Below are 16,673 nucleotides of genomic sequence, written 5' to 3'. Positions count from 1 at the left end.
TCGGTAGATTGATATACACCAAAATTGGTATTGCGCGAAGTGACTGTATGAAGAACATGAATAACAGTTGGTAAGGTGAAAACCATGACATGCATGTCATGTATGTCATGATTTACATGCCACGCTCATGATGCATTCGCGGCCGCTTCGCTAGCATGATGTACACCAAAATTGGTATTGCGCGCAGCGACTGTATGACGAACGTAAATGAGACGTGGTAACATGAAAATCATGATATGCATGACATGTACGACATGATTTACATGTCATGCTCATGGCGCATTCGCGGCCGTTTCGCTTGCTTGATATCTACCAAAATTGGTGTTGTGCTATGTGAGTGTATGAAGAACATGAATAACAGGTGCTGGCATGAAAACCATGACATATATGACATGTATGTCATGATTTACATGCCTCGCTCATGGTGCACTTGCGGCCGTTTCGCTGGCATAATATGCACCAAAATTGGTATTGCGCGACACGACCGTGTGACGAACGTAAATGAGAGGTGGTAGCATGAAAATCATGACATGCAAGTCATGTACAACCTGATTTACATGCCACGCTCATGGTGCGCTAGCGGCCGTTTCAGTTGATTGATATACGCCAAAATTGGTATTGCGCGAAGTGACTCTATGGAGAACATGAATAACAGTTGGTAAGATGAAAACCATGACATGCATGTCATGTATGCCATGATATACATGCCACGCTCATGATGCATTCGCGGCCGCTTCGCTAGCTTGATGTACCCCAAAATTGGTATTGCGCGCAGCGACTGTATGACGAACGTAACTGAGACATGGTAACATGAAAATCAAGACATGCATGACATGTACGACATGATTTACATGTCATGGTCATGGCGCATTCGTGGCCGTTTCGCTTGCGTGATATACACAAAAATTGGTATTGCGCGACGCGACTGCATGACGAACGTAAATGAGAGGTGGTAAGATGGAAGCATGACATGATGTCATGTATGTCATGATTTACATGCCGCGCTCATGGTGCATTCGCGGCCGTTTCGCTTGCTTGATATACACCAAAATTCGTATTGCGCGAAGCGACTGTAGGACGAACGTAAATGAAAGGTGTTAACATGAAAATCATGACATGCATGCCATGTATGGCATGATTTACATCCTATACTCGTGGTGCACTCGCGGCCATTTCGCTCGTTTGATATACACCAAAATTGATGTTGCGCGATGTCACTGTATGACGAACATAAATGAGAGGTCTTAACATGCGAATTATGTTATGCATGTCATGTACGGTATGATTTACATGCCACTGTCATGGTGTGCTTCCGGCCGTTTTGTTAACTGGATATATACCGAAATTCGTATGGCACGACTCGAGTGCGTGATGAACATAAGCGACAGGTCATGCATTGTATATACCAGAATATGCGTTTCATTGGCATGGTGTATACTAGATTGTGCATGCATGCGTGCATGGCAAACATGCGATATATGGTGGACTAGATGTCATGGCATGAATGATTTCATTTGGCTCAAAGACAAACAAGGCGATGTATGCAGCTCTTTGCTGGCTGCTTCGCATTACATCGATTCCCACCGTGCGTGGGATCTGCCGATTTTTTTACATTCTGAACTTAGAATGGATTACTGAGCCTGTTAGTTAAAGGGGTACTGACACAAAATTTCGCGGCCGAGATAGCCTGCTGGATCGATTTCCGTGTACGTGCGTGTACCATCTGCAAAATATCGACAGCAAATAAAGCTTGGAAGGTATTTTATATGAATTTTGAAGTTCGCATGCGCGATCCAGCATTATAGGCCGCACCTATTGCATTGACACCCTCGGAGGTGACCCGAGGTGACCCCCCTACTTCCCCTATGTAACCGTAGTAGCCGGTGCAACAAGTTATGATGACGTCGTAGCCGCCATTTCTGTTTTGACGCGCTCGCCGCAGCGCTGTTGGTGTCTCAAGGAAATCGTCGCCAACAGACGACGATGAGGAGGACGACGATAACGAGGACGATGAAGGCGACGACATCGCGTAGCACGTGCGGCAAGCATGCGAATGCGAGGAGACGACGCGAACAGCGCGGAAGTGTGTCACGCTTCTGTGTGCTGACGTGATCGAGCGCTGCAGCCGCTAGGTGGTGATAGTTGCACCCGGAGGCTTGTCGTTTTTGAAACCGAAACTGACACTGGTCGGTAATGAGGAGCCTGTAATTAATTATTTGTCGCGCGCTGCAGCAAACGATGTGCCGTGTTATGACTAACAGGCCCCCAGCAGCACATTGCAGCAAAAAAACGCGAGGCCAAAATATTTGTGTCAGTACCCCTTTAAGCATGTTCTGAAGGTGAAAGGTGCGGAGGCGACGACAGACAAAGGGATCGAGGTACAGAGAAGATCCACACGACAAGTGGACTAATAATTGAGGCAAAAAGGATTAATCGAAGCAGCTGCTTGTTGCGTCAGTGTGGCATCCATATCATCACCACCAAGAGAGTTGCTTAACCTGAATGCAGCAGCGCACTGACGAACTGTGTCAGTAGTCTCTATATAAAATAGGTGCCCTTTATGTGTGTATTAGTACCTCCCTTTGTCATCGTTTTCATGCCTTTTGCCTCGGAACACACTTCTACACTCAAACCTCGATATAACGAATACGAATATAACGAATTATCGGTTATAACGCAGTAAGTGGGGAATAGTCTTGTCATATATACAGTGTGACAAATATACGTTTATAACGAATTTTCGGATATAACGAACTTATTTTCGTGTCAGATGCAACTTTGTTATAATGAAGTTTGAGTGTACTTGTTTTGAGCACCGCACAAATTTCTTCGCCAGTCCCTCCGTGGTGGCTATGTGCCACTTGTGCAGAGTTAACTTACTTACCTACTGGGGCGTTGCAACCTGAGCCGTCGTAGCCACAGGGTGGTTCTGCCAGGGGCGGTTGTCCAGTCTTCCAAAGGAGGCTGTCATTGACTCTCGGATCAAACGCCTTTAGACATCGAGTTTTAGAGGAGAAAAAAGGTTGAAAGTCTCCTTTTAGAAGCTGGATGGTCTCATGCATGAGAATGACACACTTGAGGACGAAACTTGAGAAATGATCAATAGAGACAGGATAAGCCACCAAGAATGTAAACATCTCTTCACAAGTTAAAAGCCCATCACGAAATGATATTGTGCAGCGTCAACGACTTTAAATTCAAAGCATTTCTTAGCGCACTTGTGACTTTGAGCGCACCCACCCGCCCGCCCGCCCATCCATCTATGACTTTGTGCGCTCCTGGCCGTTTTGTTAAAGGGGCGTATACCAAAATTGGTATGGCACAACATGACTGTATGACGAACATAATCGATAGGTCATAACATGAAAATCATGACATGCATGTCATGAACGGCATGATTTACATGCCACGGTCTTGTGCTCTTGTGGCCGTTTCGTTAACTTGATATATATCAAATTGGTATGGCGTGACAAGACTATATGACAAACATAAGTGACAGGTCCTATCGTGCAAATCATGACACGCATGTCATGTACAGCATGATTTACATGACATGGTCTCGGGGCGCTCGCGGCCGTTTAATTGTATGGATATATACCAAGATTGGTACGACAAAGCATTTCTGTATGGTGAACATAAATGACAGGTAGTAACATGAGAATCATGATATGCATGTCATGTACGCTATGACATACATGCTCCGCTCATGGTGCGCTTGCGGACGTTTCACTATCTTGATATGTACCAAATATCGTATTTCGTAGCATCACTGTATAAAGAACATAAATCACAGGTGGTAACATGAAAATCATGACATGCATGTCATGTACAGAATGATTTACAAGCCAGGCTCATGGTGTGCTCGCGGCCATTTTGCTAGCTTGATACACACCAAAATCGGTACTGCATGACGTGACTGTACGACGAGCATAAATGGCAGGTGGCAAAATGACAATCATGACAAGCACTTCATGTGCAGCACGATTTACATGCCGCGCTCATGGTGCGCTCGCGACCGGTTCACTAGCTTGGTATACACCAAAACTGGTGTTGCATGACGTGACTGTACGACGGACATAAATGACAGGTGGTAACATGAAAATCATGACATGCATGTCGTGTAGGGCATGATTTACACGCCATACTCATGGTGCGCTCGCGGCCGTTTTGATAAGCGTGATAAAAACGAAAATTGGTATTGCATGACATGACTGTATGATAAACACAAAGGGCAGGTGGTAACATGAAAATCATGACATGTCTTTCCTGTAGAGCATGATTTACATCAGCACATGAGCAATTGCTCAGAATTTTACGGTAACGCTGGGTGATAGGCAGCATCTGAGTCTCACACCGAAAGCTACGACTCCCTCGAACCAATCTAGACGCGCACGCGCGTTTTTGTGCACTGCAAAAAACTAGGCTTGTGCGAATATTCGAACGAATAATATAGTATTCAAATTTGCTTCGATTAGAATTTAAATTCTCGGAAATTTCGAAGTATTTGAAATGAACGAATAGGTGTATATAAGTCCACACGTAACCCCCTGTAGAGGTGTTTTCACTGCAGTGGAGGGGTGCTATACCGTGAATACACCTTCCAGAAAAAATCTGCAGTGCCGCGAAGCCCCACTTTAAGGTGAAATGAACATATTACCCTCAAATCGATTCACCATATTTTAAGTTTAAAAGCTTGTTATCCCAGCTTATATGCTCTTAGTATAGTAAATTTTAAAACGTAACATATTTTACAGGTTATCACTTGCATTCCACCGAAACTCAAATCCTGCTACTATTCAAGGTTGCTCCCACTTCCTCTGAACCAAAAAGAACGACATTTGTGCATGCCTTGTTTTAATTTAAAACAAAATATTGTGCAGGTTAGTTGGGTCATGACAAATATGCTCATCTTTCTTAATAATATGCGATATATAATATTCGAATTCGATTCGAAATTATTCAACCAAATCACTATTCGCCTCGAATTCGCTTCAAACCTAAAATTTATTATTTGCGCAAGCCTACAAAGAAACGCAATAGCGGAGGCAGGAGACATGCCAGTCTTTTATGTTTCGGGACGGCTTTGCTATACGGTTCTGCAGAACTCATTTGCAATATTCTGAGTGCTTCGAGTCATTGACTAATTTGCACTTGCACTGCCAATAGTGATAGCATCCTGGTTATCTCAAATGGTATACAGAGCGGCCGCCTGGAAAGGCGTTGGTCCCGGGTTCGATCACTGGACCGGGACGAATTTTTTTCAGCTGGAGGCTTTCCTTTCCGAGAAATTTGTATGAATTTCCTTGTGGCTTCGGCTACAATCGGGTTGTTGTCAGTTATCCTTTTCATAACTTTTCCGCCACTTTGCGAGATTCTGCAGAACTCATTTGCAATATACGGTACTCCTTAGATACACAAGAATCACGGGGGGGGGGGGGTTGCTGGGGCTTGGTGACTCACAGCTGTCTCGTCGTCGACGTACTTGAAGCCGCCAGCAGGCTGGAAGAGCCGCTCGATAACTGAGTGCGAGGCCCGACGGGCCTCAACCAGCTTGTTGCGCACCTTGATGGCGGCCTCGTCGGACACGGGCAGGAACGCGAGCACTGTGTAGTTGCCCTCGACGTCACCCTTGGGCGTGATACTCATCTCGGCGGTAGTCACGCCTGTGTCAGAAAAGTACCAGAATACTCAGTGACGAGCTAAGAAGAAAGTTGGGGGCAGCTACTAGTGGCACAAAGACCGAGGAAGCAGCGGAGCCAGTGGCGTTGCCTTCACCCTCAATTCCCTCTCCTACCCCATGCTACACTGAAATCTCATTATAACAGTCACATCTGCCATGAAAATAACTTCGTTATACCCGAAAATTCGTTATGAACATTTATTCGTTACACTGTTTCTATGACAAGACTATTCTTCATTTACTTCGTTATAACCGATACTTCGTTATATCCGTGTTCGTTATATCGAGGTTTGAGTATATGACTATGCTTTCTTTCTCTTTTTTTTCTATCTCTTTTTTTTGTGTCTATTTCTCTGTCTGTCTCTCTCTTTCATTTGATCTTTTTCTTTCTCCCTCTCTGCAATCATTCTCTCGCCCATCAGAGTTATTGCATCTCACGCTGGACAGATGAACGCACGTGTTCTGGGAGCTAGGCAGAAGATGATGAAAGAGGCTGAAGAGAGTGCGTGCCGGTTCATGGTGGTAGTGCTAGCTTTCTGGTGTCACCACATGGCATAACGAAATGCTTAACGGCTCCACTGAACAATGGTAGCTCTGCCCACAGAGCCGCAATGTGCGTACCCTTCACCTGTGCAAGACAGCTGTGCTAGATGGCTTCCGCTTGAACTGTAAGTACTGTTTCACGGCTAATGTAAGTACACTTAAACCTCATTATAACAGTCGCATTTGACATGAACATGACTTCGTTATATCCGAAAAATCGTTATAAGCATATATTTGAACCACTGCATCTATTGCAAAGGCTATATTTAATTTACTTCGTTATAACCGATAATTCGTTATATCCGAGTTCTTTATATCGAAGTTTGCATATGTGAGGTACTACGCATATTATGAGTTAAAGTTTGGTGATCAGTACCTAAAACGTTATGTTTGGCTGAGCAGCGATGTCAGAGTCCCTGACAAAATTTATCGGGATGTTCAAGTGTCCGACATAAAACAAGCAACACAAACATGTATTTGTATAAGGAAGTCAACTGTGGGGGAAGTCAACTTCAGATGTACTTAACATAACGAAAAATTACACCATCTCCCGCTAAAGGGGACCATGAGGCGATGCGAAGCCGGAGCACTTGCACGATCGCGTTCCGTTGGCGTTCGTTGGGCATACTACCGACCTCGTGTCGTGGAACGCGAAGAGGGACGCTACGCGCGTCGTATCTTCCATCTAGCCTGGCCGTTAATTCTCACAGGGCGAGCGGGGAACGCGGTCGGCAGGCGGGTGAGAGGGGAGCAGCGTAGGAGAGGAGAGAGAAGGGGAGGGGACGCGCATGCGCTCGAGCTCATCGCGGCGTTGCGCAGGAGAGGATTTCGGCATGTCTAGCCCGCGTTTCCGTGGAAGAGTGGAAAGGGGGTGGGGAGAGGGGAAGTGGAGAGGGGGAGGGAGATGGAAAGTGGAGAGGGGATGGGAGAGGGAAAGTGGAGAGGGAAAGTAGAGAGGGGAGGGGAGAGGGAAAGTGGAGAGGGGAGTGGGTGAGTGGAGAGGGAAATGAGAGAGGGGGAGGGGAGAGAGGGAGGGGAGAGAGGAAGGGGAGAGGGTGAGTGGGGAGGGGTAGATGACATGGGGAATGGTGAGGGGGAGTGGAGAGGAGGTGTGTGGAGAGAGTATGCGCATGCGCAGTAAGGGTGGTTCCGCCGCACACCACCACCACCACCACCATCACCGGATTGAGCTCGGCCTTAAGATACTTCGCATCTAAAATGCTTGTGGCATTGGATGGAACATTTATGAAAATTATATATGAGAGAGACAGCAATGGCTGTGGGTGGAGCTGAGATTTTTTTCGGGTTGTAACCGACTGTAGTGCTCCTACCACCAGTGCAAACAGTTGTAAAGATAGCCTTAATATAGTAAGGGCAGTAGCTGTAATAGTTGTAAAGGTGAGAAGCAGTAATAGGAGCAGCAACAGTAATGGGCAGTAGTTATTAATTAGTAGTAGTAGTAGTAACAGTGTACAATTGACAAATGAATACTACTGAGGCTTCTGTGTGATTCTTTTTTTTCTCTATTCTGTGCTTCATTTATATGAGAAATGCACATTATGGAGGCACACGTGATGCATAAAAGGCCTCAGACAAAGAAACAAAGGAACATAAGGGCCACACCAACGACTATTCAGTAGAGTAAATGTCTACTCTTACAACACGAAACCATAAAGTAGTTGACAAAAAAGTAAGCACGAAGTAAGCACATACATCAGGCATGCAGCATATGCAGCATGCGCATCTCGCTGTGCTCTCGTGATGGTACTTGCGTTGCGCTTTCCACTCCTTGTTCGACTACTCTGCTCTCATTTGGCGCTCGCTTGCACTGATGCATACAGACACACCAGTAGTTGATGTGTGCGTGCTTGCACTCACTCCATTCAACTACAATGGAGGTAGATGATGGTCAACAAGCATAGACGTGCGCGGGGTTCCCCATCAGGGGGCGAAGGTTCATTGCAGTGCCCCTCCCCCATCCCTTTAAATCATAGAATGGGGCAGACTTTGCCCTGCCCCCCCTCTCAGGTGACTAGGGGGGGGCGGCCACCCCCGTGCACACACCTATGTCAACAACCAGGTCCCAAGCGGAGTGTGTGTTCACACAGTTCATAAGTCTACATAAGGGGCCCTCAAGGTTTGACGAAACTGTACATTCCAAATAGAGTTGCCATCGCAGGAAGTTAACCCAGCTAACGCCACTACGTCCCTTAATTGTAGGTAAGGACACCTAAACCTTTTTTAGGGGCGAAGCTCCTTAAGGCGGCACCCGTTCGTCCCTCGTCGTGCTCGTAGTAGTGAGTAACAAGTCTTACCCTTTGACCTCCAAGGTGGTGCCGGTGGGAGATTTCTCCTGTGCGTTGTTGAACAATAAAAAATTCGCAGCGTGCGCGTTAACTAAAAGCCGAATTCTTCTGTCTCTGTAGAAGTGTAAGTGTTAGCTAAAAGCCGACTTCTTCTGTCTCTCATTCCCATTAGCAGCCATTGTTTACCTCCAAGGTAGTGCCTGGTGAGATTTCTCCTGTGCGTGATTAAACAATAAAAATTTTGTTCAAAACGCCGTTGATTGATGAAATAAACCAACGAAAGACGCCAGATGTTTTGTAAAAACAAAACGAAAGAACGCCAGATGTTTCTAAAGCAAAACGAAAAAGACGCCAGCTGCTTAACGAAAGACGCAAGGTGTTTTCTAAAGCAATGGTTTTCTAAACAATGAAAATTCACAGCGTACATGTAAAATTAAAGTGAGCTGCAAGTCGTCATAACTCATCGAACCTTTAGTATAAACGCGCCCGATCTCACGTCGGTGATGATGTACTGGGCAGAATTCACGGAAGATTCACGGTTTACCGATGAACCTCCGCAGCTTCGCCCACTCATCATCATTCACTCCGTGGATATGCTGTGATTTTTTTTAAACGTTACAGCCAATTCGTGACACACTCGTCCCAAGATGTTGATGAATATGCGCTAAAGAAAAAAGTACAGAATTCCTCTTACTTTTGTAGCGTTTCCTGCCTATGATCTCCCGAATGACGGCTTGACCATCGGAGATGTTGTGGTTCTTGCGTATCAGCGACGTCACGGCGTCAGCGTACAGCATCACTGAGTCGAACAGGTACGACGCGTACTGAGTGATGTGCTGCGAAGATAAAGGTGGCGGAGGAAAGAGAAGCACATAATAAATACACTACAATACATAATAAATACACTATACGTACGTAGAATACAAGTACATTACAACACTTATATCAGGGTTGGCAGATCAACACCGTATACAGGGTTGGCAAAATTCTGAGCGACAGCTTATCTTGACAGACTGAATGTGGAACATAATGAGAGCGGAGCAAACAAGAAAAAAGAAGTAATCAAAGGATTACACCCACAGTTACTACCCGACCGGACTGAAACATGCATGATAAATAAAAAAACATAGACTGTGGAATTTAGGACCAGGCAATGAGCAATGAAATACTATAAAATTACACATGCAACATCAAGGCAGGTTGGATCGAGCTAAACGTGCATTTCAAAGATGGCGTGATGTAGCTGACAGGCTAGTTGAGGAAAAAATTGTCCGCAACTAAGCTGGTCACGTAATGGCTTAGAGCTGATCCCCGCTTTTGGCATCCGGCCCTGTTGCGCTAATCGATGGAAGCCAGACTGCATGCGATGTTCTTGAAGCAGCTTTTAATCACACCAATACATGAGAATGGCAGCCACACCATATTCACGTGTACATCACTTTTCACCCGCCATGGTGGTCTAGTGGTTATGGTGCTCAACTGCTGACCCGCAGGTCATCGGATCAAACCTTGGCCGCTGCGGCCGCATTTTCAATCGAGGCGAAAACACTTGAGGTTCGTGTGCTTTTTTAGGTGCACGTCAAAGAACCTGTCAAACTGGTTGAAATTTCCGGAGCCCTGCACAATGGCGTTTCTCATAATCATATCGTGGTTTTGGGACGTTAAACCCCACCAATTTTAATATTATTATACATCACTTTTCGCATGACGGTGGCAGTTTTTCACTAAAATGTCATCGCTGCTGTTGATTTCTCTCTTGGTACGAGATGTATGTTGTGCGGTCACATTTATTGCTAGCACAGCCTCTTGGCGAGCTAGTACCCTAATATGGTGGCCATCATGGTAATGTCGGTGTGCACTAGCCATTGACAACTAGCTACATGTTCTATGCCATGCATGATTTAGCTGGTTGCCCATGCAGAGTGATGCAAATGAGGCAGTGAAGGCTGGGTAAACAGCTATGCCAATTCCATGCCGTGAAAGCCATCGGACAGCGATGCTGTAAGCATGCAAGTGTAGTGAGGGTAGATTAAGACAGCTTAGTATAATTTTGAGTATCATTATCATCATCATCATTTATTTTTACTTATTCCGGCATTCACTCTGCCCTCTGGTCATGTGGCTTGGGTGACACTGGACAGACATGCCGATGACGAGGGCTCAACTTAGCACAGCTCTGCTGTTAAAGCTCAGTCCCTCAGTTAAAGGGGTCCTGCAACACTTTCGCAAGTAATCATCGAATGACTTCATTAAAGAGTTTATTGGCTCGAATCGAATGCCGCAATAATTTTTTGAATCCGTCAAGTACGCGCGGGGTTACAGGGATTTGCCATATGCTTTAAGCGCTTTCTCTCTCCTGTCGTACCAGTGAGCGCGCTGAAAGCTACGCAGGTTGGGATGACAAGGGGGCAAGAAGCTAAGTCTGTTTGTCAGCGCGCGTCATAACCTTGACCACTTTATTTTCGTTCTTTTTTTCCTCGAACGCACGGCTTACCTTCTGTGTGATCGAAAGCGAGCGCGCATGCACGTCGCACCGTGCCGTGGCAGACGCGGTAACTATATGCAGCTCACGATGCCCAAATCAGCCAATGGCGGTGCACTTTGGGTTTATGACACGGTCATTCGGGTTTATGGCACCGTTTGTCGAGAAAAGAGGGAGCAGTTTCTAGCTGCCTTTGAGAATTAATCGTAAATTCCAGGCTGCGTGCTGAGCTATAGTGTTTGGCTCGCATGTATTCAGGAGGCTTGACTATTGATCGGCAGCGTTTTCTGACCATGCTCAAAAAGTGTGGCAGGGCCCCTTTAAGTTCCTGCGAGGAAACGACGAGTGACGCATGAAGACATGCACCTTCTTGAAGATGGTTGGTCCAGGAGGGAAGTTGAAAGGCGGCTTCTGGTTGTACTCCCGCACTTTCTCAATGAACTCCGAATATGAGTCGCCGGCGGGGGGCCTGGGCAGAATCACCAGCAGCTGACTGCACGCCTCACTCAGGGCACGGATGTCCTTCTCAGGAACTTTCCCTGCATGGAACGTGTTGGCAGAACTTGGTGTACCGTCGGGCAACTGTATGTCTATGAGTCTGGAATAAAAACGTTGTTCCGTTCCCGCCTGACTGGGAGTAATTACTGCATTCTGGATCCAATATTAAGCCCTCGTAGAGTGACAACAACAGAACGGCAATGAGACACAATTGCAGGAAAGAGCGTGCAAGACTTGGCAATGGCGCTACACTAGGTTGCAACCTAAGCAAAAATGTAGGCTCCGCCCACAGCCATTCACCTGTGAAAGACAGTTGCGCTAGCTGGCTCCACTTGAACCGTAAGTACTTTTTCTTGGCTAATGTAAACACTGCGCAAATTAATAGTTAATTAATCGTATGTCATTACTACCCAAACACCATGTCTCCCTGCGCAGCGATATCAGAATCCCTGACAAAATTCACTAGGACGTTCAAGTTTGAGACCTAGAACCAGTGACCCAAACGTATGTCTGTGTGGGAAAGTCAACTGTCTGAAACACTCGAGAAGTGCTTGATGTCACGAAAATGAGCAAGTGCTATTGGATCAAACATTTATGCAAATTCTCTGTGGGAGGGGCCGCGATGGCTGTGGGCGGAGCTAACATTTTTTCTTAGGCTGTAACGAACTAATAAGTGCACGAAATGGTGAGCGGCAGATTTCGACTATACTCAGTTACAACCTAATAAATATCTATGCGGCTGCACTCAACGTGAAAGCACTAGGAATTGCGGAGCAGTGATTCGCTTGCTCTTCGGCGACACTGGCATTCCAAACGAGCAGCCTGCTCGGCACCCATGCCAGGAAAGGAAACCTCAATTTCCTTAAGAAAAAGAAACCTTAATTAAGGAAAGGTGCCCTCTCCCCTCCTCCTCTCCCTCACGCTCCCCTTACATCACTCCTCCTCACCCTCACTATCTTGTCCCACCCCTTACTATACTACACTATACACGGCTATGCTATGGTTTACCCTTCCTCTCGTTCTGACCCTCACATATCTCCTCCTCAACGTCACTTCCTTTTTCTACATCCTTGCTATACTGTACTATCCATGGCTATGCCATGCTGTACACTCCCCTTTCCTTCCTCCTCACCCTCACTTCCCTTTGCCCCCCTTGCTATGTTATACTATACACGACTATGCTATGCTCTTCTGTCCGTGTGTAGTTGCGCTGCCGTTCCATTATGATGATTCTGCCTCCCACCTTCTCCTTTCCCTCCTCACCCTCACTTCTATTACCCGCCTCCTTGCAATACTATACTACACATGGCTATGCTACATAATACATGGATGTTCTATGTTTTACCCTCTCCTGTTTTCATTTCCCTCTTCCTCACGACCTCACTTCTTTTTCCCGCCCCTTGCTATACTATAGTATATATTGCTAAGCCATACATGGTCTTGCCTGCTTGACGCTATACATGGCTATGCTATGTTTTACCCTCGCTGCTCCTCCTGACCCTCACAACAATCCTCCTGACCATTTCCCTTTCCCGCCCGCTTGCTATACTGCACTATACATTGCTATGCTATACTTTACAATGTCCCCTCCTCACTCTCAGTTCACTTTGCCCCGCTCTTGCTATAATATACTGTACACGGCTGTACTTTGCTTTAACCTGCTCCTTTCCCTCCTCCTCACCCTCACATTTCTACGTGCGCCTCACCCTCACTTCCATTTCCCACCCCTTGCTATAATGTACTATTCATGGTTCGGCGTGAGTGACGCCATACATGACTATATTTCACCCTTTCCCCTCCTCTTCCTCCTCACTTCACTTTCCCACCATTTGCTATATACTATACTTTACCCTCTCCCCTCCTCCTTTCTATGCCCCTCACTCTCACATCACTCCTCGTAGCCCTCATTTCCTTTTCCCACCCTTTTGCTATACTATACTTGGCTTTGCATGCGTGACGCCATACATAGCTATGCTATGCTTTACCCTCTCCCCCTTTTCGTGCTCCTCACCTTCAGTTCTCTTTCCCGCCTCTTGCTATACTATACTATACACTGCTACATGTCTACACATGGCTATGCTATGCATGGTTTTGCCGGAGTGTCAAGCGACGACATGAGACGACAGACGACAGGAGACGACAGCATACAGCAGACCGAGTCCCTAAAGTGCTCCGCACTCATAAATGTAGGCTCCGCCAACAGAACCACGCCGTGCCTGCCGTTCACCTGTGATCCACAGTCATGCTGGCTTCCTCTCGCACCGCAAGTAATTTTTCTCGGCTAATATAAACACTACGCAGTTTTAAAGGTTCGTCGTTTCTACCTAAAACGTCATGTTAGGCTCAGCAGCGGTGTCGCAATCTTTGAGGAAATTTACTAGGACGCACAAGCTTTCCATCTAAAACCATTGACACAAACGTGCGTCTTTTTGGGAAAGTGAACTGTTTGAAACGCTGGAGAAGTGCTTGACGTCACGAAAATGTGCAAGCGCTATTGGATGAAGCATTTATGCAATTTCTCTGGGAGGGACCGCAATGGCTGTAGGCAGAGCTTACTTGGTTTTTTCAGGTTTTAACAGACTATAAGTGCACAAAAAAAATGGTGAACGGCAGATTTCTAAACTATGCCTCATCGGCATGGTAACTTATGATCAAATGCATGATGACGTACCGAAAAAGTTATGGTTGAATTCCTCCCACGAGTCGATGTCATGGTCTATCATGATGACCAAGTACTCAGCCTTGTCCGTCAGACCACGCATGCGCATGGCGATGAGCAACGTCTGCAGGTCCCGGTAGTTGCCCAAGAACACGTAGACTGCGCAATTCAATGTTATCATTATTTATATAAAGAAAAGTCACAGTTTCGCCGCAAGGGCGAAGCAATTATAGCAATAGCAACAAATTGGAATGTCATACGAAGTAAGGCTAGCAGCAAAAGCCTTTAGGATTCGATCTGGTGTAACTCTACAAAACTATCGCGTAAGGGAATACGGCCGCTCCAGCGAGCGAAGCGTTTTTCGAGCTGTATACCGCTTCACGCGGAGTGAGTGGCGAGAGCCCAGCATGTACAAAGCTATGAGCCGTCTAGAGATGTACGGCGCGCACGGCCGCGGGCGACCACGCCCTTTAAGTCAAAGTACGCACTTCCTCCCGAAGGCACGCCGCCCAACCTCCGGCTCCTATCTCCATGTGCCTTTCGCGCGACGAAAGAAAAGCGCGGCGTTTCCTCTCCGCTTGAGAAGCCATCGGCGGCAGGCCTCGCACGCGGGGCGATATGTTATCACATGCGCCGCCCGACGGAGACAGCCGACTCGTTTAATCTCTGCTTCAGCCACATTCGTCGCCAGCGCTCGCACGCAAAACATACGACGCGCGGGCCGATGTTATTTTGATACGGTACGGAACATTACGGCGACGGCAAAAAGCTCGCTGAATGCGACGTACAAAAAATTGGCCGCGTATCTGCGTGCTTCGCTGCAAATGTCGTCTAAAGACGATAGAAGAGGCGCTGCGTGAGATATGGACGCCATCTGGCAATACGTCGGGAAACACGAGTGCTGTGTTGCGGGCTGGTACTCCCGGCGCAGCGGCAGGCGAAGACCGGCGGTGACCAACGCGACCGGTGGGGACGCCGGCCAGCCCGAACACGCTGTTTGGCGCGATGCGCCGAAGGCACGGTGTAAGATATATACTCTTTAGGTGTGGACACTCCTCGGCTTGCATGCAGAGCGCGTTCGACCAGATAAAGTAACAACGGCGCGCGTCTGTTGGTCCGGTGACCGCAGCGGGTATCTAGCGGCGGGAAGACGCAACTTAGAGAGAAAATGCTTTCTGCACCGTTGCTATAGCAACCGACGCAGTCGGCGGCAACGCCGGCGTCCGCTGCATGTCTTGTTTTTCGCTCGTGAAAAACGCGGTATGCGTTTCTAACTTGAGTTGCTGGCGTGCCGTAGCCGCGTTCGCTGACTAGGAAATTCAGATTTCCCGCGAAGCGCCAGTTGCTACGGGAACGCGTTTTTGTGTTGAAGTTGCATCTTCCCGCCGGTAGGTATCCGCTGCCGTCAGCGGTCCGACGGGCTCTCGGCGTTGTTACTTTATCTGGTCGATCGCGTCTCGCGAGTGTCCTCACCTAAAGAGTATATATCTTACACCGTGGCCGAAGGAGAAGAAACGTCCGCACTCAACGAGTACTCTCCACACACTCTTTTATTTACACGTCGCCTGGGTAAAACAGCAATGCCAGAGCGGCGCCCCCTGTCATTCGTACAATGCAATACTGAACCGAAACCGAAACACAACATGAGCTTGTGCAGAGGGCACGGAGGAAGACAAGTTTCAGCGCAGTCGCATTTTCAGCGCAGCTTAAGAAACTAGGGTTGTAACATTGTAGGGCGAGTAGGGCCAGAAGGACCGTCACGACGAAAACCTGCCTCCTCAGTCGTATTCGCCTGGAACGTTGGTGTGGCTTCGCGTTCCCTCCTCCACTCCTGGCCTTTCCACAAAGCTACTGCCTAAGTACGAAGGCCCCTACCGCATCCTACGTCAAGCATCCCCAGTTAACTATATTATTGAGCCTGTTCAATCATCTACGGGCCGCCGTCGTCGCGGCCGCGAGACTGTTCACGTCGATCGACTGAAGCCGCATTATGACCCACCAGCTGTACCTGTTCCTTAGGTCGCCAGGATGGCTCCTTTTCCGCGGGGGAGTGATTTGTAACATGGTACGGCGCAGACAAGAACGCCTGCGAAAGAAGAAGACGAAGACGGTGGCTGTTGGCGCTCGTGCTTGCTCGGCTTGGAGCGCTCATCGCTTCAGCTGTGGCAATCTTTTAATAAACGCGTTACTGTCTCAACGTTCGTTAAACGCATACCATCAAGGTCTTTAAAACTGCGTATCTATGTGTTTTCTGTTAAAGGAACACACCGCCTAATGCTTACCTAGTGATGTTGCGCCTGAGATATGCGTAATGTTTGCTTTTTGATCAACAATGTAGTACACAAGTATGAACCTAGTCAGCCGTTCACGATGGCTGGCCCTTGGGCAAGTGGTTCAACAGTGGTTGAATCGAGGGACGTGCCGACAAACAGAAAGACAGACAGAAGGACAGACAGAAAGACAGACCAAAATTTCTGCGTTTAAGTTCCCCAAGAAAGACTATCG

The 16,673-nt window shown here is 47.3% G+C and overlaps 1 protein-coding gene across 2 annotated transcripts in view; it reads right to left on the bottom strand.

Annotated features, from left to right (window-relative positions):
- Positions 1–16,673, bottom strand: part of LOC119399975 (receptor-type guanylate cyclase Gyc76C) — a 282,517-nt gene that overhangs the window by 35,470 nt on the left and 230,374 nt on the right. For both annotated transcript variants that reach the window (XM_049417913.1, XM_037666878.2), the window contains exons 6-10: positions 14,181–14,327; positions 11,378–11,550; positions 9,224–9,365; positions 5,461–5,663; positions 2,885–2,990 (exon numbers count right to left, since the gene is read on the bottom strand). In XM_049417913.1, the coding sequence (XP_049273870.1) occupies positions 2,885–2,990; positions 5,461–5,663; positions 9,224–9,365; positions 11,378–11,550; positions 14,181–14,327 (771 nt within the window). The remainder of the gene's footprint in view (positions 1–2,884; positions 2,991–5,460; positions 5,664–9,223; positions 9,366–11,377; positions 11,551–14,180; positions 14,328–16,673) is intronic.

Source organism: Rhipicephalus sanguineus, chromosome 7 (genome assembly GCF_013339695.2).
Source record: "Rhipicephalus sanguineus isolate Rsan-2018 chromosome 7, BIME_Rsan_1.4, whole genome shotgun sequence".
NCBI classification, from domain to species: Eukaryota; Metazoa; Arthropoda; class Arachnida; order Ixodida; family Ixodidae; genus Rhipicephalus; species Rhipicephalus sanguineus.
The sequence above is the reverse complement of the archived record's forward strand: the minus strand, read 5'-3'. Positions and strand labels throughout refer to the sequence as shown.